This window comes from Eutrigla gurnardus (assembly GCF_963514095.1).
Source record: "Eutrigla gurnardus genome assembly, chromosome: 10".
In the NCBI taxonomy this organism is placed as follows: Eukaryota; Metazoa; Chordata; class Actinopteri; order Perciformes; family Triglidae; genus Eutrigla; species Eutrigla gurnardus.
In genome coordinates, this window is record NC_139924.1 from 26,311,215 (window position 1) to 26,335,893 (window position 24,679).

A 24,679-nucleotide genomic window follows, 5' to 3' on the forward strand; every position below is an offset into this window, starting at 1 on the left:
GTTCAACATTTTATCATGCTACTTGCTAAACTACGATGGTGAATCGTCAATGCGAGCATGTTAGCATGCTGACGTTAGCAACCACCACCTACTGGCCTCACAGAGCTGCAGAAGTCAAACTTCCTGCAGATTTGTGTCCAGCGTGTATAAAGTTGCAGGTCCCGTCCCGTCTGGTCCTCGCTGTATTTCAGCCTCCATTGTGTGTTGTTGTTTCCTTTTATATACCCTACGGACATTTCCCAGGGAACATTGCATTGTTTTGCAGGGATTAAAATTCACTGAAGATTATATCTGCTCCAGCACTGCAGAACAATGCTGGGGGGGGGGGCTCACTGTCACAGCCCGGTAACATGGCTGCCCACCCATTCTGATCAGAGTCCGTGGCATGCCATGAGCCCAATTAGAGGCTGATCCATAAGAAAAACTCAGAGGACGTATGGTAAACCGTGTAGCTGTTTTTGTCCTTAAAGGTGCTTGTTACAGCCGTGGGCGGCAGACGGGGTCGCTCTGCCAAAAGGGAAGAATGATCCTATGGATATTTTCTTACCGTCCTCACAACACTATCTGTATGTTTATACCTTATTTATTAGGCCCCAGAGGAAACCACTCGATCATGCCAGTTTAATTTCATATTGTGCAATAATGCTGCTCTCAGTGCTTTTTCTGTCTCCGGAAAACTGTCTGAGTCAGCAGAACGGCTCGCAGCGCTTCGAAAGCAGCGAGCTTTTCCACGGCTGGAAACACAGAATCTGATCTGTGGACGGCCCTCAGCGCAATCCGGAGTCACAATGCGGCTCATCGATGAAAACCAGCCATTGTCGTGGCTCTCGGTCTCAGAGAAGTCGCTGCACAAAGAGCGCTCTGTCACGGCGGTCGACCTCTCGTCGTTCATTCTGCAAACACGTCAAATCTACTGCTCGAAGGTGATGCATGGGAGGGTTTGCTAACATGGCGTGATCCAGATACCTCTCTGTTTTTCGCTGTGTGGGTTCCACGCTGCAGCGTGAAGCAGATGAGTTAAACAGCTTGCGTATGACTGTGATTCACTGCATCATTTAAATGCTCCCATTGTACATCACAATGAAAACCCAACACTTGTGGCTTGTACATCACAAAAGGCAGCGTGAAACAGTAGCTGTCTGCACACAGAGCAGACGCCACGGGCTTTTTCCAGCCGGATTCTACGGGATTCGTTTTTTTATAAACCTCAAAAGAGGAATGGAGGGTTTATTTGTCTATTATTTGCTTGTGTTGTTTAGTATGTTTGCATGTTCTAAGTCAGTGACAGTGGCTGCTTCTATGTTTAGGATGGTGTTTGTTTGAAAAAAAGAGAAAAAACAAAGACTTTCTCTGGTTTATTCTATAATCCAAAAATATAAATGTTAACAATTTCAACGATTTTAGTAGCTGTCTGGTTCCTCAGCAGAAAGAGTTTGGCTGGTTATGATTGGTCACATGGGAGCAGCAGAAACAATCTGTAAACACAACACAGACATATTATCACCTATTAAGTTGATATGAGGAATGTGTTTGTTTCATATCAACCTATTTGGAGCAAAAGTCCTCTTTCTGTTTCCACTTCTAATATTCACTCCAATTTTAGCTCTGTTTTTGGTCTCCACCAACTCCAGAGTTGAAATATCTGGCTTTTTCAGCTGCTGAACGCTCCACTGTGTTCACCAGCTGGTCGCTAACTAAGTGTTTTGCTGTAATACAATGCTGATAGTGAACCAGAAGATAAGGATGTTGTTAGTAGTAGTATTGTTAAATTGTTTTTATAATTACAGCTCCACTTTTATTGGGATAAAAAGTCCTCTGGGTGCTCTGAAAAAAAAATGTAAATCCATGAAAAGCAGGCAAACTCCATCAGCTCTTGTGAGGATTCTGTGATAATACAACACACATCATATCTTCTCACTATCCTCTCTATGAAGGTTGTTGTTTTTATTATTTCTGATATCGCCGCCACCGTCTCGGCCACAGGTGGCTCACACGCTTCACGGCAGGACGAAGGCCGGCGAGGCCGCGGGCCATGTGACAACATTTTTGTTGTAGCTGCTCCGCTCTCTCCCACCCTCTGCAGCATTTCATTATTTCCAAACCCATGAGCTCAAACAATTTGTCTGTTCCGCTCAGTCAGCTGTGGCCTTTGAAGTGAGCTCCCGGTGCTGCGTCCACGTATGTTAGCTAACAATCGGTGAAGAGGAGGAGGAGGAGGGTGTGAATTAATAAATCATTAAAGGTAAGAAAACAACGACAGAAGAAAAAAGGGCATTTTTACAAGAATACTTTGTAAAGGTTAACGTTTGATGCGTTGACTTTAACATCTTTGGGTGGGGTCCTAAAGAATGTTCACAGGACCCGCTGCTGTTTCACAAGGCAACAAAACCAAACACATTTGCTGACGGATTCATTAAGTGTGAAAAAATGCCCCTTGCAGCTATCTGCCAAAAAAAAAAAAGGAGCGGTAACCCAAGCCCACCAACACGGCATTATTTACCCACACGGCCTGCACAAACATGCAGATGGTAGCAGTGATGGATTAGGCCGGGGTTATCCCAGTCAGGCAACACCACGATAACAGAGTGAGTGCTTTTGGGTCCGAGGCGACGTGGACGCTTCAAGTTGATGAAAGTGAAGTCCAAGAAGGGGAGATTGTCTCTGTCCAGCATGCCACAGAGGATTTTACATATCCAGTTTCTCCCACCGCTCTTAATCTGGACCAGAGGGGACGATTGTCACTTTGCTAAACAACACACATCGGTAGTGTTCGTGTCACCTCCCAAAGCCAGGTTAACACTGGGGATTAAACGCAGGCACTTAGAGTGGGAGGGCCTCGGATTAAGGAATGCCATTGTAAATTCCTTGGTAAATGTTTCGAGGGCATCATTTCGGCGTGGTATCAGTTTGTTATATTCCAGGAGACGCATCGGACCTGGTGAAGGACTGCCTGGGAGTTGTGGGTGGTCGATGCAGGTGTGATAGACATTTAGAGAAAGAAAAACACACTCTTCGCTTGTTTCGCTCTGTGATGAAGAGGGTGCTGAGTTCGACAGGATGGAGAGCTGCGTGAAATGGGTCAGTTAGTTCCTATCGCAGGTGTGGACAGTGCAAGTGGCTGAAGGTGACAGAGACTGATGGCCGCCGGCCTAAAAAGACCCAAACATGTCGTCTATACAAATATTCATGGTTAGATGGACTTTATTAATCCCAAACTGGGAAGTTGTTTCACAAATTACCAGAAACATGGAAAATAGGACCGAAAGAAGGAAGTCGACTTTCCTTCAGTGAGCTTTTCTACCTGGAAACACACCTGGCTCAGGTGTGGTTCATCAGCTGTTAAAGAGTCCTGCAAGAGAAGGAGAAGGAGAAGACCGGATCATCAGCATTGAAACTGGACATTTGAAGGTTAATTCTTGGCCTTGGAAAAAGTAGTTTGACTAAAACTCTTAATGAAGTCTGTTTATTAAAACCAAAGGAAGAGAATGAGCCTCTCACTTGTAACTCCAATTCATTTATTTCAACTAACACCAATCAATGTTTCAGCAAACTGCCTTCTTCAAGATACGACAGGGAATCAGCAGTATTTATAGCTTCTGAGACAGGTGCTACACATCAAGGCAATCAACTTAAGAGGGCCAATAAGGGAGGCCGAACACACGTCCTCATCACCAGGAAGCCAACCAGCACAAACCGGGAACACATGGATCCATGTTAGCTGCTCGTTGTGACCTCAGACCTTTGCTAAATCTGGCAAATGGAAGTTGACGTGTTTTGGTGGTGAGTCTTGTTTTGTCAACTGCTGTTTCCAAGGACGTAAACCAACTTTCAGTCTCCATTCATAACATTGAATAAGTTGCAATTATTGCAAAATGTCATGTAGCAACAGGAAATGTCGTAAAAGAAGAACGTGAAAACACTCACCCTTTCTGAGTCACTACAAACGATGACCTGAAAGATAACTGAAAGTAAAAATCATGGCATTCATCCAACTTCCTGTTCTGAAAAGTGAAGCCAAATATGAAGTGCCTTAAAGTTGCATCTTCTCTGCTGGCCACCAGGGGGCGACTCCTCTCTGGTTGTATAGAAGTCTATGAGAAAATGGTCCTACTTCTCTCTGCTGGCCACCAGGGGGCGACTCCTCTCTGGTTGTATAGAAGTCTATGAGAAAATGGTCCTACTTCTCTCTGCTGGCCACCAGGGGGCGACTCCTCTCTGGTTGTATAGAAGTCCATGAGAAAATGGTCCTACTTCTCTCTTGATGTATTATCTCAGTAAACATTGTAAACATGAGTTTATGGTCTCAATCTCTAGTTTCAAGTCTTCTTCAATCCAGCATGATGTTCATTTAGTACATTATGGTCCATTTAGAGTCCACCAGACCAGAAAGCAGGGGATGCTTTAGGGGGCGGGGCTAACTGCTGATTGACCAATTAGAGTCCAACAGACCAGAAAGCTTAATGAATATGGACAATTTAATTATTATATTAACACAGGTAAAGATCATTATAAAAGGAAATGAAAAATCTCCTCTTGAAAGCAGAATCCCAGGACACACTTGAGTGCAATATCGAAGGTTTTTTATTGCAAACAAAAGGAACAAAATACAATCTACCGCACGTTCATCTCCGATTCATGTGAGACATCAATCATTCAAACAGCAACATACAAAATAATTGGTCAGAAACTCTTGAAAACAAATAGAAAATGCAGTGAAAACCGACTCGTCCTCTACGTTATCGTGAGACAGGAGCTCCTCGAACGCTCAGAAGATAAACTAACATTCTGTGAAAATGACAGACCTCATACAAAAAAATAAGATTTTTTTTCAATAATAATAATAATAAAAAACAGCCAGCATATTTACAGGACAATAGTATTTTCTATGAATCTGGCCTGCCTAAATTCCCAGTGAAACTTTACTTAATACAATTTACTCAGTAACTAACTTGTTACATGTGTCCTTTGAAAACATATATCAGGTATGACAATCAACCTTTTGTCTATTCTGATGTTTTGACATAAAATCTTAAATATCAAGGCGGAAACATATCAACGGTCCTCCTCTGTAGTGATATTAATATGCTTTATATTAACGCTTGTCATTTTCTCAAAGTTTCTGTGCATTTCTCAGCCCGTCTAAGGCACCAGCTAATCAGTAGGGGAGTCCGGAACAAACTGTACATGAGCATAGAAATCAAACGGCTAATCCTACGCTAATTCATTAGCATTATGTACATGTAATATAAACATTAGGTGATGGGAAATAATGAACGGAGCGGGTGGAGAATAACTTAATTCACGTGGTGAATGATCCAAAAACTTTACAAAAACATTCATCACTTTGCTTTTTCCAGACAGTCTTTAGAGACGAGCAATGAACAGATGAAAGAAACAGTGAGCGCCAAATAATAACAAGTTGTCAGCTATGAATCAGCTATATATTACAAAAAAAGAAGTGTGCATTCAGACACGGATGTGCTATATATCACCAGGTTTGAGCACTTTAGTTGCCAAGTGCAGCGCCGCAGAGAGAGATATATAAAAAACAGAGAAGTTAATTAAAAAGCTGAAGGTTTGAGGCTAGGACTTGCCTTCGAATGTGGCAGATGTGTGGCGGCTGGGTGAGCGACGGTGAGAGGTATTAAAGTAGTTTATTCTCAGACATCTAAACCTCTCCACCAAAACCCCGGCATGGGAACACGAGGGCGGGGAAGGGTTAAAAAAAAAAAAGAAGTGCACCCACAATCTATAAAATCCCAATAAGAAAGGAGACCACGAAATATACCCAGCACACATATATAGTTCCCTCTTCCAGCAATGGACTAAACAGGGATCTTTCCAAAAAAGTGTCATGTTTTCCCTTTCATGCAAGGCCACTTTGATCTGGTATTCCTGAGGAAACAAAAAAAAAAGAAGCACGAAGTGGGAAAAGTATAAGGTCAAATGAATCAGTCAAGATGAGATCATTAATGATGTCAATTCTTTTGTTTTTACTTGTTTGGAGGAAAAGAAAAAAAAATATATCCCTTTGGGAGGCATTACAAAGACAGCCTGATGGTTCTTAAAGCAATCTTTTTTTCACTGGTGGATTAAATTTCCAGTTTCCATGCTCTACTGTACATCCCCAGAGGAGCTGCCGGGGAGCCAAACCCCAACATTTACAGCCTGCTCTGTGATCAGTGGTGATTTCAGCCGCACACAATGTTTCCAACTGTGAGGTATCCTCGCAATCCGACTTCAAACATGTACAAACTAACGCTAAAGGATCGCTTTATTAGTGCTGCTTTATTTCTGCTTATTACCATCGTGACCAAGGAGTGTCGAGCGGAGGGGCGGGTTGGGGGTTTATGGAGCCACGTCATGTCAGATGATGACAACTGTGATATCCACATCTGGTATTTATAACTCATCGCTTTGATCCCACGTTTTAAAATAAAATAAAAAAAGACGACCCATTGGTGTTTGTGCGCAGACAGAAATCAGAGGATACGGAGGAGGGAAGATGGGCGAAGACGCCGATGCAGCCTGTTATCATGGCTGAGCGGAGGGCGCCGAAGCTCGGTCGGCTCCGTGTGATCTTTACCGACATGTAGGAACGGTGTGGTGCTTTTCCACTGCAAGAAGCTCCCTGGATTTACACATTTTCAACAGCTTAATCATAATAGTGTATTTGGTTGAAGACATCGAAACCCCATTTTAACACAATTCATGGTCGTCACTTTTTCTGCACTACTTATCTCTCCATAGTATTTACTGGTAGTCGCAGAGTCTGCCGTTCCCACACCATCGACGCACGTAATCCAGCACTGGGTGGCTTTTTATTGGGACCCGCAGGAAGCAGTCGGCGCTGACCAATATTCCTGGGTCAGCACAAAACAAGTAATCTACTGTATTTTCTTTTGCGTCAACAGACATTTCTTTCCCCGTTTACAAGATTCACAAGTTGTTCCTCTTATAAAGCAGCTGCTCAGAGTGTTTGCTGCAGTATTAAACCACACTTGCTGTTACTACGGCAACGAGTGTCGCCAAATCAACAGGGCTGAAGCTATAAGTAAAAGTACTTCCTCTCTCTCCGTCAGGTGTACCAATTCATGAATAATTTACAGAAGATACTGCGAGTTTGCAAAAAGCTACTGAAGAACTTTTCAGTTTTCTTTCCCCTCAGAACCATAACTTCTCCCTTTAAATCGTATCGCTGACAAACCTTCCCTTTAACTCGATGATACATCTTGTGTTTAAAAATGAACTCATGCAATATAATTTGTTGTAAATACTGGTTGCAGCCATGATGAACGTTTAAACAGTATGAAAAAGGCGGGAAGCGATCAAAAGACCTTTTTGAAATGCCACAGAAGTTGTGAGGTTTTATGAGAGTAGAGCTTAGTCGGTCAGGGATATAAATACTTCACGAACAAGAGTCTGAACACCTGACCTGTGACCTGTGTTAAAGACAGGTGCCAACACAAACAAGCAGAATACAAAACCTCACATCAGTTGAAACGTCACTGTATCCCAAAGCCTTTTAAGCCTACGCAGAGAGTCCCAGATTATTTGTAGCTCCTTGAAATGCTACAAAAGTGTAATACAATCCACATACACGTCCTTAAGGTTAAGTGGTTACAATCAAGGCAGAGCAATATTGTTCAAAGCGCTCATTGTGAAACTGAGCTGAGAAATCGTATTCATTCTTTAGCTGAAATGACACCTTTTAATGATATTTGAATCTCTCACTTCTCAGTCAGTCGTTTAGTTTGTCTGTGGGTTTTTTTTCCCTCCCCCGGGTCCTCAAACATACCACTCCCTGCGCGAGATCACAGATCCGTCCATGTGTGACACATAGTCGCTGTCTGTACCGTTTTCAAAGCAGTCCTCCGGGAGGTAGGGGGAGCCGTTGGTCACTACGGGGCTGTGCACAGGAGGCCCGCAGGGGTGCATGTTTTGAGTGTTGTAGTGATCTGGGTAGTAGTTCCCCTCCTTGAGGCCCCTGTGGGCATCCCCCCCGTCGGCCCAGTCATCCCTATCCTTGTGGTCGGGGGTGTAGTCGGGGTAAATGATGTCTCCACCCAGTTTGGGTTTCAGCTCCTGGCTGCCTTTGCTCGTCTTGTCCCCGTAGACCTCCTGCAGCTCGTGCGGCTGCAGCACGTCCATCTGAGACTCCTTCTGCATGTCGGAGGGCCCCAGGTACTGTTTGGTGTAGTAGTCCCCTCTGAAGGTCCGGCGCTGTCGCATGAAGCAGGCCCCGCCAAGGATCAGCAAGAGGATCAGGAACAAAACTCCGCCCACAGCCCCGCCCACGATGGTTCCCAGGCTGCTGTCGGGTAAGGAGGCCAGGGTCGGGGAGGTGAACTGGGCTCTCCGCTGGTCCACAGCGGTGCCGGTTCCTGAGGTGTCACGGAGGAGGGGTGCGGTGGTGCTGGGTGAGGCCGTGGTGGGGGGAGGATCTGCAGAGCCAACATGTGATGAAGAGATTTAAACAGAGAGGAATGACAGTGATGAGTCATAAAAATACAGAGGGGAAATGACCACCTCCCTTTATGTTCTGTAAAGACCAGCAAAGCAAAGTGTGAATGGTTTTTAGATGAATTTATAGCAACACGGAGAAGTGTTGGAACAGAGACGCCTCTCCCGAGACGAAAGAATCTGTTGAAAGCTGCGATGGAGAGCAAAAGGGCGGAAATGAGAGGGGCAGAAAGAGGTTAAGTGCTAAATATCATTGTGTGATGTGTGGACGAGAGAAAGACGGAGAGGCATGGGAGGACAGAGGACATGCACTCTGAGCATCTGAGTGAGTGTGGTTCCCCCCCCCTTACTTCTAACACTGCTGTGGGGAAGTCATGTGAGAAGATGAAACGCTGTGTGTGATCGATGTGAGGTTCCTGCATCTGATTTGTCCTCCGGTGGCCGGCGTTTGTGATATCAGCCAGAGTCAGGGCCGTGTGGGAGCTCAAGGTCAGGATAACGGTCTCCATTTTGACCTCTGGGGCCACGAGCAGCCTGATACCACCAGTCGATCTCTGCACCGGCACATCAAAGGCCCGACTGCACCGCAACGTGACTCACATTAATAGCTGTCTGCATCTGCAGGGGGTTTTTTAGGTACAAGTTATCAAAACCGGATTCCCCCGTGGAGCTGTAATGATTTCCACAATTTGTGTAACTGTGTAAGAGTCTAATTATCTGCAATTATACACCGTGTGTGAGCCTGAAGGATCAGCGCTCAAGTAAAAAGATGACAGAGGATAGCAGAGGCGGATCAAGGTTGGCTAACCTGATAGTCTGGCAATCGTCAGTCACTATCAATCCCTCCCCTGCAGCGTGGCATTTTAAACCCACGTTGTGAGCGGTGAGCATCTGCAACCCATGTAGCTGATCATCTGAGAGACAAGCAGCCAAAAACCACAAGGCTGCACGGAACAACAGGCGACGTGAAAACAGCTACAGCGAGGGGGAGGGGATGGAGCTGATCTCAACCTGGCTATCTCCACAGGGGATGGAAGTGAGAGGCCGCAGACAAGTCTTAATATCTGACAAGAGAAGCAGGATAATTGCTCAGTGCAAGTCTGTCCCGGACAGGATGTCAGCTGTGCTTTCGTTTGGAGCAAGACTCCAAACCAGGCCTGTACGCAGATGGAGCCTGACAGCCTTTTTTTTTTATATAATCTGGGTCTTCTCCAGCTCTTACTCTCAACAGTGAGAAACGAAAAAGGTTTGTGTGTGTTAGCGGAGAATGTGTCCAAAAGCAGCAGTTGCTTTGTTTGGAAAAGGATTAAAAAAAGGAGGCCGAGGAGAAATGAAAACAAAAAAGAAGAAGAGATGCAGCGTTCTCAGGATCCACACCCTGACAATGATGAAGTCAAGCAGCAAACCGTGGACGAGCAGAGGAAGCAGACGGGAGTAATTTACTATCCTGTGAGATTTCTGATGGTTCATGACAATTAATGAAAAACTTGCAACTCGTTTAAATGCAGGGAAACCCCTTTTGATCATGAAGGGAAGTCCCCTCTCTGTAGTTTTAATGGAGTGTTGAAGTTAAATAAAATGCGTTTTACACACACCAGCTTGACGAGGACAATATACTGTTGATTAACAAATTAGATGAGACTGCAAATTCATTATGTCCCACTGTGAAACGTGACCTTAAACACAACAAACAGAAAAGGCTTCATGCGCACTTAGCCGCACTAGCAGGGGTAAACACTCTCTGTCTTATCTGAGAAATATAATGTGGCCAAAACCACAACACTGGAAACGTTTGGGAGCGATACTCTTTATCTGCTCTCCATGCTCCTCCGTTGCCAGGAATGTGTGAAAGTGGATCTGGGCAGGGACATTTATACGGAGGCTTAGCCCTGCTAGGAGTGTTGAACTGGAGGCTGATCGTACTGAGAGGGTAATCTTACATCAGAGGGCCACGCTGAATGTCAAAAGGCCCCGATTGATAGTTTAACCTCGGGTGTTAAAGGTAATTTATTTAAGTTAGCAGCTGGTTTAAAAATAAAAAAAGAGCTCTTTAAATGAAGTGAAAACGCACCTTGTACCCAGAGGTTTACATCATGACTGCGGACGCCGATGTCGTTCCTCACGTCGCAGCGGTACACTCCGGAGTCGTTGCGATCCAACGGGCGAGTGAAGGCAAAACTATTGTTTGATATCTCAACTCCCTCCGGCATCGATCCATCCAACCTGTGCAGAAATGAAGCATTGCATTAATGTCAGTGTGCAGTACTTCACACACACACAGACTGCTTGTTTCAAAGTTATCCCCAACGCCTCACCATCCGCAGGCCTGTTGCACATTTTATATGCTCACATGACGATAATTTGAGCTGACTGCACTCCCATCAGTCGAGGAGGGAAAAGCTTTCTACGTGAACGCGAGGTTTTTAACGTCAGGGCAAAGGAAGAAAGAAAATAAAGAGCTTGGCTGTCTAGACTTTACTGGTACTGTCAGCTCAAATGAGATCATATTTCTTGTTTTTAAAGCAAGATGATGACAAAGAGCTGCCAACAGGCCAGTGTTGCTCTGATGCATGAACCATTTGGAATCTTTTATTTATAGCAGGGAGTCCTCCCGATGGGTGCAGCAGAGCATTCGACAGCTCCGGTGTCCGGGCTCCAAAATTCATGCTGGAGGTAATTTATAGACAGAAGCTTCTTCGCCTGGCTGCTTAATTTAAGTTTGTCCACGCAACTGGACCCGAAACAGCAGCTGATCCTTCATGTGGTATTTGCTTGTAACATTAGTTACACAACAAACATGTTGTCTTTTGCTTGTTTGTCACAAAACTGTTGCTCAAGGAGACAAACAAGCATATAAATGTTTAAAACTCATCATTAGTTTGAACACGCGATGAACTATCAACTTGTCCCGGCTAGTAAAGTAACAGTTTTACGCCTGGGTTCCATTATTTACATTTAAGAATGGCTCTTTCCCCATAGTCCAGGTCAAGTCATGAATTTTAACATAAGCTGCTGACAACCTGAAGACATGTGTCCATCCTGAAAGGTGTTTCAGGGAAAGTCTACAACACCATCAGTACCTGAGACCCTTCAAAGGATGCACACTAAAACAAATCAGCTCCAGAGACCTTGGATAATGTGTTTTTTCCCCCAGGAAGCCAACGTTTGGGGGGTTACTGACCTGGTCCATGTGAAGTGACGGGCAGGTGGGTTGGCTTTGGCTCCACAGGTGAACCTCACGTTCTCCTGACCCACGTACCAATTTTTGTCGATTCCTATTATTGATACCATTGGTGCAACTGTAAAATGAAACAAAAAGGTCCTGGGGTTAAATATGTACGACTATATATAAATATAAATACACATTCCCCCAAAGGGGTACAAGGCTAGGACTCAATAATCCGTCATTGTGGTCCCAGCAGCCTGGTGACAAATGAGCTTTTTGCAGAAGGAACAAAGCATCAGAAGCACAGTAATGAGCGATGAGTAAAAACAAAGGCGGGATGAAGCGGGGTATGTAGGATCTGCTCGTGAACCAGAGCCAAGAGAACTAACAAATGACCCCGGGCTGGTGGAAAGTTAGAAGATGACACTCTCAGACAGTAGGTGTACTGCGACTAATAATAAACTCGACCGCCTCTCCCTGACAAAGAGAAAAACAAAAACAAAAAGGACAGCAGGAGGATGTCATAATGAAGGCCAGCACATGCCACTGTAATAAAACACGGCAAACACTGACTTCCAATATTTCATTTTGATTTCTCTGGAGGACAAATGAGGAACTCATTACACCACACAGGACTCCACTGACCCTTTTCACGCGGCTCCACGCTGAAATTGTGCTTCTTTTGCACTTAAAGTCCCTTGCCTCTGCATTTGACATGATTTATTGAGCTGGAAAGCTCTTTCTTCCTGTATTAACCTCGGTTTTTCTGCGTCTCCACCCCCCCCCATCAGCCCCCTGCTACTTGTGTTGCTGCTGAGGCCTGATCAATATTTCATAAAATACCTTCATTAGCCTGCACTCACACAGTCCAAACATAGACTAACCTTTCGTATTGCTCACCAAGGAAGGATGCATCGATGATTACAACATTAAAATGACTCTTAAACGGCCCCTTTATTGGGAAAGGTAGGTATCAGGCTATTCATAAATCCAGCTGTCAGCATGGGTAAATATCAGTACTGTTCAGCCTGCTCAATTAAAACTATAATAACCATTACTCTGCTTGATATAATCATCATGATAATTCATCTCGGCGACTTCAGACACAATTTATAAGACTGAAATTTCAATAAACTGCATAATATTACACAATTCATTGAGCAGTCACAGTACTTAACACAATCCACAGTGGCGACATGATCGGAAGCTTTCTGTGAAAGATGTTGATCGGACGGTGGAAGTCAAGACTGCAGATGTTTTATATTTTTGTAATTATAGTGTTTAACAAACTGAAGCAGGAATGAATAGTGCATTTTTGGGGGGGCTGTGGATTTAAGTGTTCTAGTCAGTATAAGCAGGATTGACTCAAACTAAACTACGGGGCCTGTGGTTTATCAAGACACACCTCATCAACATGTTTTGGGGTAATCGGCATGTAAAACACACACACATCTTTACTGTCTTACTCTGTGACTTTCATTTCTTCCTTCCCACGAAGCATTGTTGAGTGCTTGTTTTTTATTCCACCGATATGGGATTTTTGGGGCAGATAGCGAGAAAGTTCCAATAGATATATCGTCCCATATTCATATAAATAAGGCAGCAACGGTAGTGTATTCTGCTGGCCTTTATATATAACTATATAATGACACCATTTATGAGTCATGCCAGCACATCTATTGGCAAACATATGCACCGATGATATATCTGACAGGTTCTAACTTGTATTAATATTTTATTACACTGGGAAAAGAAACATCTTCCTCTTTACTTGACGAACAACCAATATGTGAATATAATATATTACAGCAGACATTTTAAAGGGAGGATAAATAGTGTTAGTGAGTCAATAGATTTTGAACAATGGTGCAGAAGAGGAAGCTACATCAAGCAGGAAATACTTAGTGGAATTAGTTGGATCAATTAATTGTTGGTGTTGACAATAAGAAAGATATAGAAAAACCAGCAGACAAGTTGGGAATGAGGGAGGATTTATAATTCAGCACTTACACTGAACGTTTAGTGTGTACGGGATGCGGAACTCTGTCTGCAGCGCCGGGTGGCGGACCACACAGGTGAGCGTCTTCCCCTGGGCGTAGCTCTGCGGCGGCCACATGTAGTGCACTTGCACGGTGGTGGTGCCGTTGGGCTCGTCCGCACTTTCCTTTTCACTTCGCCCGTACAGCTCCGTCTCCCAGAAAACCTCGGCGGCGGGACGGCCGCGCTCCGCGACGCAGGTGGCCACCAGCGACTCGTTCCCGCCGTCCAGCAGAGCCGTGGGGCCGGCGGACACAAAGACCTTGGGCTCCACTGAAGAGAGGAGGGGGAGGAGAGGAAACGACAGAATTCAGAATAGATTACAAAATGAATATTGATCTTTTTCAGTATATATATGAATAAATAATGTCTATAATTTAGTATGGACAGAAGGAAGTGCCTTTAGTATACTTAATAGCCAGAGAGGGCAGATTAACTCCTTCCATTTCACATATACGCATTAAAAATTGATGAACCATGCTACTCAATCATATGGAGGCAGTTCAGTGGAGACTGAGCCGACTTTATTGTACACATAGTGTGCTTAAGGAAGAGTAATCGATTGGTCTTGCTGTCCGGTTCTAGCAGAACTTGAAGTATGCATATGATTTTTGTGGAAAAACGAATAAAACTAAACTAAATATGGGCTGACAGCAGTCAACGCCGAGATGTGTTTGACCGTGTTGTACTGGAAGATGAGAAGCTAATTTACTGTACACTCGCGGTAACGTTATACCAGCTTCCTGAGAATAACTGCAGGTTTAGGCAGAACAAGGATTTTCTCAACAGAGAGACAAAACAGATCCATGTGAGAAGGACGTGACCAGAATAACGAAATCCTCCACCTGTTGTGCAAAGAGAGACAGTTTTCTATGCTGGGAAAGGCAGTTTGTTTTGGTGTCATTTGGCAAAAATCCCTAAATAACCTTTCAGCATGATGGAATTCCAGTGGTACCCCACGTTAGACAGTTTTCTAGAAAAGGCAAGATTTTAAAGAGCAGTCCTCATCCTGCAGCTCTCTCTCTCTGTCCTAAGCCCCTCCCACCAGACAAGCATGGGCGTATCACGCTTCTTACTGTAACCCGTACTAGTCTTTCATTTCAAACATCAATCCGATTGTGAGCCAGATGCCGTTATAAGGCTGCAATTATAGGAGAATTACCGTCTTGCGTTTCTTTTCAAACTTGCGGGCCTGTAAAGCCTTTAGAGATGACATACTGTCATTCAAAGCTCTAATGAGCAACAATATCATCAGCGAAGCGTTTCGGAGATGGAGAGACGATGTTTGATGTGAACAGTTCAGCCTACAGCTTAGTCTATGACATGTATGCGCCTGGACGTTTGTAGATCAGCCAACAGGAATGCCCTCTCTAAGATGACCTGGGTCACGGCTACGTTTTAAACCTGTAAACGGAGCCAGGAAGAGATGCAGGAGTTTCTTTCAGAACGCTTGAATTTCAATATGCTGAAAGGTTATTGTGGACTTTTTGCTCAATAACTCTGAAAAGATACCGCCTAGCCCAGTTTTAACAATCACAAAAGAGGGAAAAGGATCTGTTGAGGGAGGGGAGGACACATCGGAGGGATGGTAAAGTAAACTGGTTACACAAGGTTTACCATCACTGGAATGTCCCTCTTATGTTAATGTCTTCGTCTTTGTCTTGCAGTGCACCACCGCCTCCATCCCTGTCCCTTTTAAAAAGAACAGCTGTTCCACTTACTGCAATGGTGACAGTTTTAAAAGGCATGTGGGGGCACACGCCAGCCTAATCCACAAGACAAGGCCATCACCTCTGAGACATGTGCTACCCCACTCCTCCCGAGCAGTCGAACAACATATTCAAATACCTCCCCCCCCCCATTTCCAAAAATAACCAGCCGTGTCCTGTACCCACTGCAGGGGTGGGGACTCTCCGTCGCCCACCTCACATTCTTCACTCACTTCTCGTTGCCCTCCATACTGGCCTCTGAATATAAACAGTAGCTGCTCTATGTTCAAGATGCGAGCTGGCCGAAGCCTCAGAATAACTAAATCAGAGAGACGTGTTAATTTGGAAATGTCAGGGAGGGAGGGGTACTCTATGGATGGGTGGAAATGCTTTAGGGGAGAGGGTAATGATTTCCCTTCAGCAAAACTGGCTGCATTGGCCGTTTCCCACCCACATGCACACTGATGCACATATACACACAGCGAACACTGACGTCACAGTGGGACCCCCTAGAACTCATTTAATGCATCACGTCTGGACATTTTTACAGTGAGGTTTAACCTCCAAAAGCTATACATTGGCAGTTTTACCATTTAAAGCAAAGGTATGGTGGCAGTACTGCACTCAAATTAACAGCATTATTTTAGTTTTAGGTTTTGGATGCAAAAAGTTGGTTCTAAAAAAGAAAGCAGTGAAGTAAAACAACCATGATTGACTGACATAAGTCACACACCAAAAGCAGGTAAACTCAAGATTATCAGTGTGTGAGCTGTTACCTAAATCTGGACTCATTATCTGATAGGAAAAAGATAAGATATATAATAGCTCTATGACATATTGATACAGAAAGTAAGGGGAAAGTAAGGGGAAGTCCAGCATTATTGAAATATACTGAAAGAAGAAATGAAACATTTCTCACAACGTAAAAATATGACCATCTTTAGAGTTTGGCTTTAGTGAGTAAGCCCCATCTCTGTGGGGCTGATTTCTCAATTGTATGACTCAGCAAAAAAAGGGAAGCTGCATTATTGGCCACAGGAATGAACAGACAGCTTTAGATTAAAAAAAAAAAAAAAATGCTGTTCATGGTTGGAGGACAAAGCTGAAATGCTTATTAATAAAATCTGCCTTGCGTGAAGCCTCCATGTTTTGTTTTCAGGAAAGTCAATAGCTGTTCATTAGATTTCCCATTCACCTGTCAGCGCTTTAGAACAAAGGGTCACTCTAATTAATGCAGTTAATGTGTCATATCTCCCTCTGGTTCCTTCCTATTGCTTAATGGTGGGGACTGTTGGCTCACGCACTGTCGCACACTTCCTGCTCAACTGTTCCTTAAATGCTTGAGCCTTTTCTGAGAAGCTGTGGACACGAAGAATGAAAGGGGGAGTCTAAGAGCACCGAGCCAAAACAAATACTCGTGATTAAATACAAGACAAAAAAGTTTGGGTCGTGATTGTAACTTTCAAAATGTAGTAAATGTTCACCACACCTGTTTATCATTAACATGTGTGGCGTGACTTCAGTCGGTTATTCATGGGTTTGACCCTTTTCATCAATTCATCTTTAAATTACCATTTTTCATTTGAAAGGAATGAAAATGAAGTCGAGTGCTCTCTCTCTCATAAACCAGAGGATAACTTTGAATTCAAACTCGGAACTTTGAGTTGAGTAGTTTAACTGAAGTGCATACAATACACACCACACCACAAATATTCTGAATATTATGTTTCTAAACTAAGGTTCAAGAGTATACTATGCCGACACATTATTATGAATTATCTTTAGGGACACTTTTTTTTGCTTCCTCAAAACAAGGTAGAGATGGAGACGCAAGTCTTCATCGTTGCCTTGGTAACTTGAAAGTGCTGAGGTCAGGTCTTGTAGCATGACATGCATGTAATTGCCAACATACACCGTAATCACATCCTCATTACATCCGAGTGGTAGATTAGGCCTGATCATGTATTCCTGAATGGGTCCGCCTGTGTCTGTGTGAGACCAAACATTTCCCTGCCGTGGTGGGACTAATAAAGGATTATTTTATCTTAAACCCCCGACACGCCCACGAGAAGCTGCTCAGAGCGGAGAGCAAGGTGGCGTTGAACTCTGTGAGGTCCCAGACACTGTGGCTGTCACGGCAGCACTTAATGTACCACTCATTAGTCATCAGAGTCTCCTTTGGTCTCTGGAAGGAGACGAGAAACTACTGCTTACAGTGCAGGCTGCGACTCTCAGCACGGCCCGAGTGCAATCCAACCACCAATTTAGGGTTTGAAACATACGCTGACCGCAGAGAAAGTTCAACGTGAATGCTCCTCGGAGAGAGCTTGTTACTGTACGTGCCCATGGAGTGGAGAAAATACAACATCTGTGCAACACCAGACTGTAGGATGTCCAACACTTACAGAAAAAAAGAAAATGGTAATGAGAATCCCCATTAACGATGTATTATTCATTATAAGTATCATTAAATAGATGCATCTTGGCACAGTGTGTGTTTGATGCAGCGTTGGGCATTTATTGAGTTTTTATGCAGTGATTATGTTTTTTTGTCATCAATGAAATGCAACACCCAGCTGTAACATCAGCAACTACAGAAGAAATTGTTAAAAATGAAAAATATGGCGATGCTAAGTGTGCAAATACCCAATTGTATCTTTTATTATACACTTTTCTACACTGCAGATCCCCACGTTTGTAATCTGCTTCGACGCATGTGAAGCTTCACACCAAATACTAAGCCTGAGGTTTGACTTCATAGATCATAACAAAAGGTTAAGAGGCAACTAACAACAACCCTCAGGGCCTCGAGGGAAAACAGCTGCACATTGTCGCGTTAAGCTCATTGTACGCATGAAATGAACCATTATATCTCCACAGCTTGGTTAAATGCAAGTGAATGTCACGAGAGTCTCTCTATCACACCCTGCAATTAACTTGTTGTTGCATGCAACTAGTTGCATCACGACTGTTTGAACTTCCTCTGCTTGGTTTACATGGTTGCTACATGAGCAGAGAGTCTATATCCCTATTAAAATATGCACTTTTTTGATTGGTAATGTGAACGGCCGCATGCAGGACCTTATGGAGAAATTAATGCAAACCTGACTTTGCAGTTTTCACAGTGAGTGACACTGGGCTGAGTGAGATGAGAGGGGTCACATCCCTACAGGGATTTACATTTACATGGCCTGTGTCCAGGTAGTCATTTAAAAAGCTAGGTAGCGTCAGAGGGCAGTTTGTTCCTTCAGGGCAAACACTTAGTAATGACCCAAGCTTTGCTTAATCACAACAAAAAGCATCCTTGAGATTAAAGAAGAGCATCAAGAAGCACTCAATACATTGAAAAAAAAAAGGATACTTTACCTAATACATTAACATAGGTGGACGCCTGTGTATTGCCCAGAGGAAATGTCACCACTTTGCAGGTGTAGGACCCGATATCTGCAAAGCCGGCTCCTTCGATGGTGATGGTAGCATCTCGCACGGAGGGGGAAACGAACGAGATGCGCTTGGTGTAGTCCGGAGAGATGGAGGTCCCGAACTCCGGGTTGAACACCGCCAAGGTGATGGTGCCTGAAGGAAGACGGCGTTCCCACGAGCTCTGTGTGAGGTTGGAGCCCACCTCTATTCTGCAGCCCAGTGTGATGTTTTTCCCCAGCACGGCATTCACTTTCTCAGGAACAATCACCTGGTTACTGCACACACCTGCTGAGAGAAGAGGAATCCAGATAAGCAACACGTCAGCTTTAATTAATTAAAAATAAACTTCATTGGATCCAGAGATTATTCTTTTTGTTCTCTGGTGTGTCGCGGTGGAAGAAAAGTGTCCAAATCTAGATTAAATTTGTCGAACAGTAAGTTTCTTCTCGTCCACTGTGGCAGCTTTAGATTAGGATTCAAAGAAGAGGCATCATTTGTTCTCAGATATATTATTCCTGTTGTAAAAAAAAGGGGTCCAGAATGAATCTGGGTTACTCTGAGTGCACTGCTTTCCCTCTTAATAAGCAACACACTTTCACCACAGGACACTCAGACTGTCCCTTTCGCTAATCAAGAGAGCACCTTTTAAGCAGGAAAGAAAAGGGAAAAAATCACTGGAAAGAGATGAAACAAAACAAGCTATGTTGTGGTTGTATGCCCTCTTTTTATAGGGCCCTTAATTTCACTTGAAGCCCACTGCAGGTTTTTATTTTATTTTATTTTAAAGTAATGCAACATGTTATCTTGGTCTTGAACAGTAATGGTTATTTAAATGCTGTAAATGATGAAAAGCAAGACAAAACAGGACGCGCATGTGACAACAAATGCCTGACTGTTCGCAGCAAAAAGTCACACTTTAACTTTAAGAAATGGGAATGAATGCAGTATCTTGCAAAACCTAACCTGAAATAAGTCCTAAATTACAGGTTATGGCTACAGCCCTGAATAGGGGAAGAAAAAAATGTTTTTTTTGTGAGCATAATGACACAAATGATTCATTGATATAAGTGTGTATGCTTAAACATTTCTAAGAGGCTATAAAAATTCAAAAGTGAACAGTGGTGTAGATTTATAATGTACTTTGTGAAAACATGTGCGGGCAAAATGTAAAAACTTGACTTCATTCAAAATATTCAAACAGTACGCCTCAGTTTTCTTCATACAGTTGCACAGAGTAAGCTATATATGGGTCACCATAAATTTCCACTTTATACGTAGTCTCGGATGTGTATGGAGTAAAGCTTATAAAAGTGGTCCACTGGCTGGTATTTTGAGTCTTTGGCATGAATTTGAGTGGTAGGCCACAGCAATGCTATCTTGGTTTGTGAGGAATATAGCCAAAGGAGGCCGAGGCTCCCCGTGCTCTATTACGTCCCCTGTAATTTCAGTGATTACACACACACACACACACACACACAGGGTTTCTCTTTTCTAAATGTGTGTCCCTTCCCATGTGTGTAAGAGTCAGGCATTTCGTTTGAATGGCTGCTGAGTCCTAAATGTATGTTGCATTGTGTTTCTTGAAAGGTCATGCTGTGCTATAATACATGGGCTTTCCTGTTTGTTTTTTTTCCTCCCTGCTGACCCACATCTTCACAATATTTTGGGTTTCTTTTCCTTACTACGTAAACTAATCCAGCACAGTTGTATTTCGGCTCGTAACCTATGCAACTAAAGTATTTGAACTCCCGCCTCATGTGTCACTCACTTGGAAAGACCCTTAGGAACAGTCACGTCGGATTATTTTGACACGATAATTTAGGGATCCGTTTCCATCTCTTTCCCACCTTTGAATGGTGACCTGGTCTAAAAACAGAGCGCCCTAATGTGCTTAGCAGTGCATGTGTCGCCCTGTGTTTGCCTTGCGTCTGAGTCCTCTGGGTGCACTGGTGTGGGGGAGAATCGGGGTCGGAGTCATGTGGGTTTTACATTCTGCACTCCACAGTCATCTGATCTGTCACAACAGCTGTTTGTTGTCACCTTGCTAGTGCAACTCACTAGCTTGGAAAAAGAATAATACACCATGAAAAATGCTTTGACAGTGAGATAAATATCTGCAAATATATGTTTACTGTTGCAAGACTATAGATGTCGTGCTGATAACTGTACGTGTAACTGTATGTACTGGTTGTCTGAGTGGTAAGCGAACAAGACTGGCGTGCGTGACGATGTGTTGATGGATGCCGACACGTGTCTCAGACCAGGTTTCTTCCCCAACATGCTCTACATATTGCAGCTACCCGACACGACACTCCAACTGCTACCGTACATAGTTTGTCTATCTCAATGTGTGGGCTTTCAGGGCTCTCAAAGCACACAGAGAAACAAGACTCCATCCATGCTATGTTCTGTTTGCTTTACAGTAAGCATTTGGGAGAGAAGGAGGGAGAGAAGGGGGGAGGAGGGGTGCTTAAGGAGGACTCCACCCTTACCATTATGGGAGGAGAGACAGATGGCCTCTGCATGGGATACCTACAGCCAGGATGAGAGTGGGGAAACTTGGCACTGCGAGGCTGTAACCATGAAGTACACAGCCAGAGCTCGCAAACTAGAGCCCCATGAAATATCATCTAAAATAGTGCAGGCAACTGAAATGTAAGCAGTGTGTTAAACAAAGCTGCCGCATGGTTTCATCAAGGAAATAAGTGCACTGATACAGAGCAGAGGCACGACTCAGGACTGTTACAAGTTTTATTACTGGTTATCCATCTTATCCAGGAAATAGGATGAGGTTATGGTAAACATATTTTTATGCTGTGTCACTGTTTTGATGCTTTGCAACCTATTTAGTCGTTTAAAAGTTTGACGACCTGCACCAGAGAAGAGGACGAATCCCCGGCCTGCAACAACTAATTTCACTGAAGGGAAATAGGCTGCACTTTTGCCCCCTTTTTCCTTGAGAAACCCGAGGAAAGAATGAACTCATGGGAAGGATATGCCTGCCCTTTGAAGAAATGCTTCATATTTGTTTCTTTCCCTCCTGACATCACTAATTGCGACAAGCTGCTCGGAAGACGCATTGGTAAATCAAAACCTTCCTCTTTGCCTGGCAACCGGCGCAAACATTCCACGTCGGCCACTGGACGAGCCAAGATCTCCACCTACCCAGATCTGACCTAACTTCAGCCCTGACCTCCCCCAAAGGAGCAGGGCTGTCTCCTGGCTGGAGCTCCTGGCAGTGAAGCCTGCAGTGCATGTCGGAGCCATGTGAGACAGGCGGGATGCAAGGCCAGAAACATTAACATGCAGCAACAAAATAGACAATATGTCATGCTCGTGTAGACAAACCCCGTGCATAGATTATCATGTCAAACAGCACTCATGAGGGACTGATCTGAAGACCTCACAGGAGAAGAATGCAGACATGAGATTTGTGCAGAAGGGAGTGTGGTTTAGGACTAAAGCAAGGGGAAACTCTGAGTGCTGAGCATTCAGAAGGCAAGAAGGAATAGGGACACACAAAAAAGAAACAGGGCAGTTATTTGGAGGAAGTACAGGAGTGAGGTGGACAGAAGTAAATAATTTAACAACAGTGTGAACTATGCAAGGACAGAACGAGGCTGGGTTAATCATTTTTACAAGCCGATCCAAGTACAAGATAGTTTGGCAGAGTGGTTCAGACCACCAAGTCAAATCTACTGATGCAAACACATGTATGGTACGTCCTCCCTGGATTTGACTAAATCGATATCGGATCAATCCAATTAAGATCGATTGAAACAGAAGATTGATTTTTTCATGAGGTGGGTTGGGCTACCTCAGCTAGTCTCCTTTCCAAGGAGTTAGCAAGTAACCTGGGATGCACCAGACCTAGCCTAACCTCACCTTCTTCCCTGCTTGGGTAATTTGTGTGGAGGATGGGATGTGAGCACAGGCTGAAGGGCAGTGTTTCATGACCGTTTAATGGTTGCAGTAATTCATATTCATTACAAGCACTGAAGTCCCTTAATCTTGTACAGCAACATTACTTAGCTGACTAACAAACTTCCATGTGATCCTTAAGGTCACATATAAAAAAAGATTTCATTGACATGCATGAAAACTGCATCGGCAAACAATAACAATAGCAACCCAACCCCAAGCCCTCAAAGTGGACAAGGGAAGAGAAAACAACCATTCCTTTTGTGCAAAACAGAAATCGCAACAGTTGGGGAATTTGCAGTTAGCGTTTGGGAATTTCATCAATACATTTCCCACTGGGGACTGCATTTTCTAAGAGTCGTCTGTGCCTTCAAACACCGAAACGCAAAGAAGTCAATAGGCAGTGTGGAGCCATTTGTCTGGTATTGTTGCTTTCTAAGGAGGTGACCAGGGGAGGAAGAAAAGCAGACAATGCCTACACGCCTTACACAGGCCCCCAGACCGTTGTTTTATTTTTGTGAGGCCTATAACTCTCTCTCAATCAGTTAGAGACAGGATAGGCCAAGTGGTGTATTGCCTGCTTTATAGCATGTCTTTATCGCAAGAAATATTTGTGCAGTGTGAAGAAAGCATTAGTCCCAACACCAGCCCTAATCTACCCCCTTCCTTCCTAGCATTGTATCCTGTGAGGGTGTGAGGCTTTTTCAGTGGGCTAATTCATGGTGGAGACAAACACTGGCTGACAGGCCTTTATAAAAGCCTGGACGGGCCTCTTTCACATGTCACTGTCCTCTTCAAAACCCCTTTCTCATTGCTCCCCCCATCGCAATGTGGACTCCTGTGTCCTTCTCATCCAGGTCACATTTGATTAAAGATCCACGCTTAAAAAGAAAAAGATCAATAGCGTTGACATACAAAGTGTCAGGATAGGTTACAACCTCTCAGCAGAGTCAGCTACAGCCATGCTGTAGAACTAGTGAAGGACAATATCCGCCACTGTGTATCAAGGCAACGCAAACAACTCCTACAGCTTCCTGCCTCATTGTGTGGGATTTGTTATCGTTTGTTGTGGGGCTAGGAGGTAGGTGTATGTGAGATGGGCAGCAGGGTTATTTTTTCCACGCAAGTGGAAAATGTACGACAAACTGGCAAAAGTATGGAGGAGCAAGCATTTTTCAAGCTGCTGTGGGTGTAAGTAACATAACTTTGTTTTTCTTTTTAAGGTTGGATGCTGCAATGGGAGCCTTTCTCAATTAGAGCTTAAGTGTATGACCTCACATGCTAATGCTAATGAAGACCATTACACCAGAGTAGTGTTGAAAATAGCACTGGGGTAGAAATGTTGTTTGTGTCAGGGTCTGCTAGCTCATCAAGTCCATACCTTACCGCTCCTGTCCTCGTTCAGATAGCTGAGTGTTCTGAAAAAAAAACCCTTATCTTGACTCAAAGACGCTGACAGTCATGAAGGAATGTTTAGACATTTGCAACAATTAGCAATTGAAACAATTCAGCCATCAGCAATAGACAACTGGAGCCTTTATACTTTCAGAACAAGTGCTGTTTTATGGTTGGCCTCGTATCTGTTTAATTGATTTGAGTAAATTATTCACAGCATCCATTAGAACCTACCGTCAAGCCAAACATAGACAGGATAGACGGGCTACCAATGATAATTCGAGGTCCAACCCTCCACGTTAGCCTCTCTGATGTATTCAAAACTGGCATTTGTTCAACGTTGACTCACTCCCGTCCGTGGGCTCCCGTCCCCAGCAACCGCTAATGTGTCCCATACAACTGTGTTCCCAAATAATAAAAACAACTGGGTGAAAAGAAAAGTCTTAGCAGTCCTTAACAATGCTCACGTGTGAACCCAGCAATGAACCATACACACATGCACATGGCCACTCTAGACTCAAGAGATTACCATTCAGGAATCATGCATTTATTTTAGACACATGTT

At 43.9% G+C, this 24,679-nt stretch overlaps 1 protein-coding gene across 1 annotated transcript; it reads right to left on the reverse strand.

Annotated features, from left to right (window-relative positions):
• Positions 1–4,575: 4,575 nt before the first annotated feature.
• nectin3a (nectin cell adhesion molecule 3a) lies at positions 4,576–22,054 on the reverse strand (the record flags this gene model as incomplete). The annotated part of the gene is made up of 6 exons (XM_084019289.1): positions 4,576–8,444; positions 10,535–10,686; positions 11,645–11,762; positions 13,640–13,939; positions 18,742–19,083; positions 21,964–22,054. The coding sequence occupies 6 exons, from the start codon at positions 22,052–22,054 to the stop codon at positions 7,789–7,791; spliced, it is 1,659 nt and encodes a 552-aa protein (XP_083875415.1). The 3' UTR covers positions 4,576–7,788.
• Positions 22,055–24,679: the final 2,625 nt, after the last annotated feature.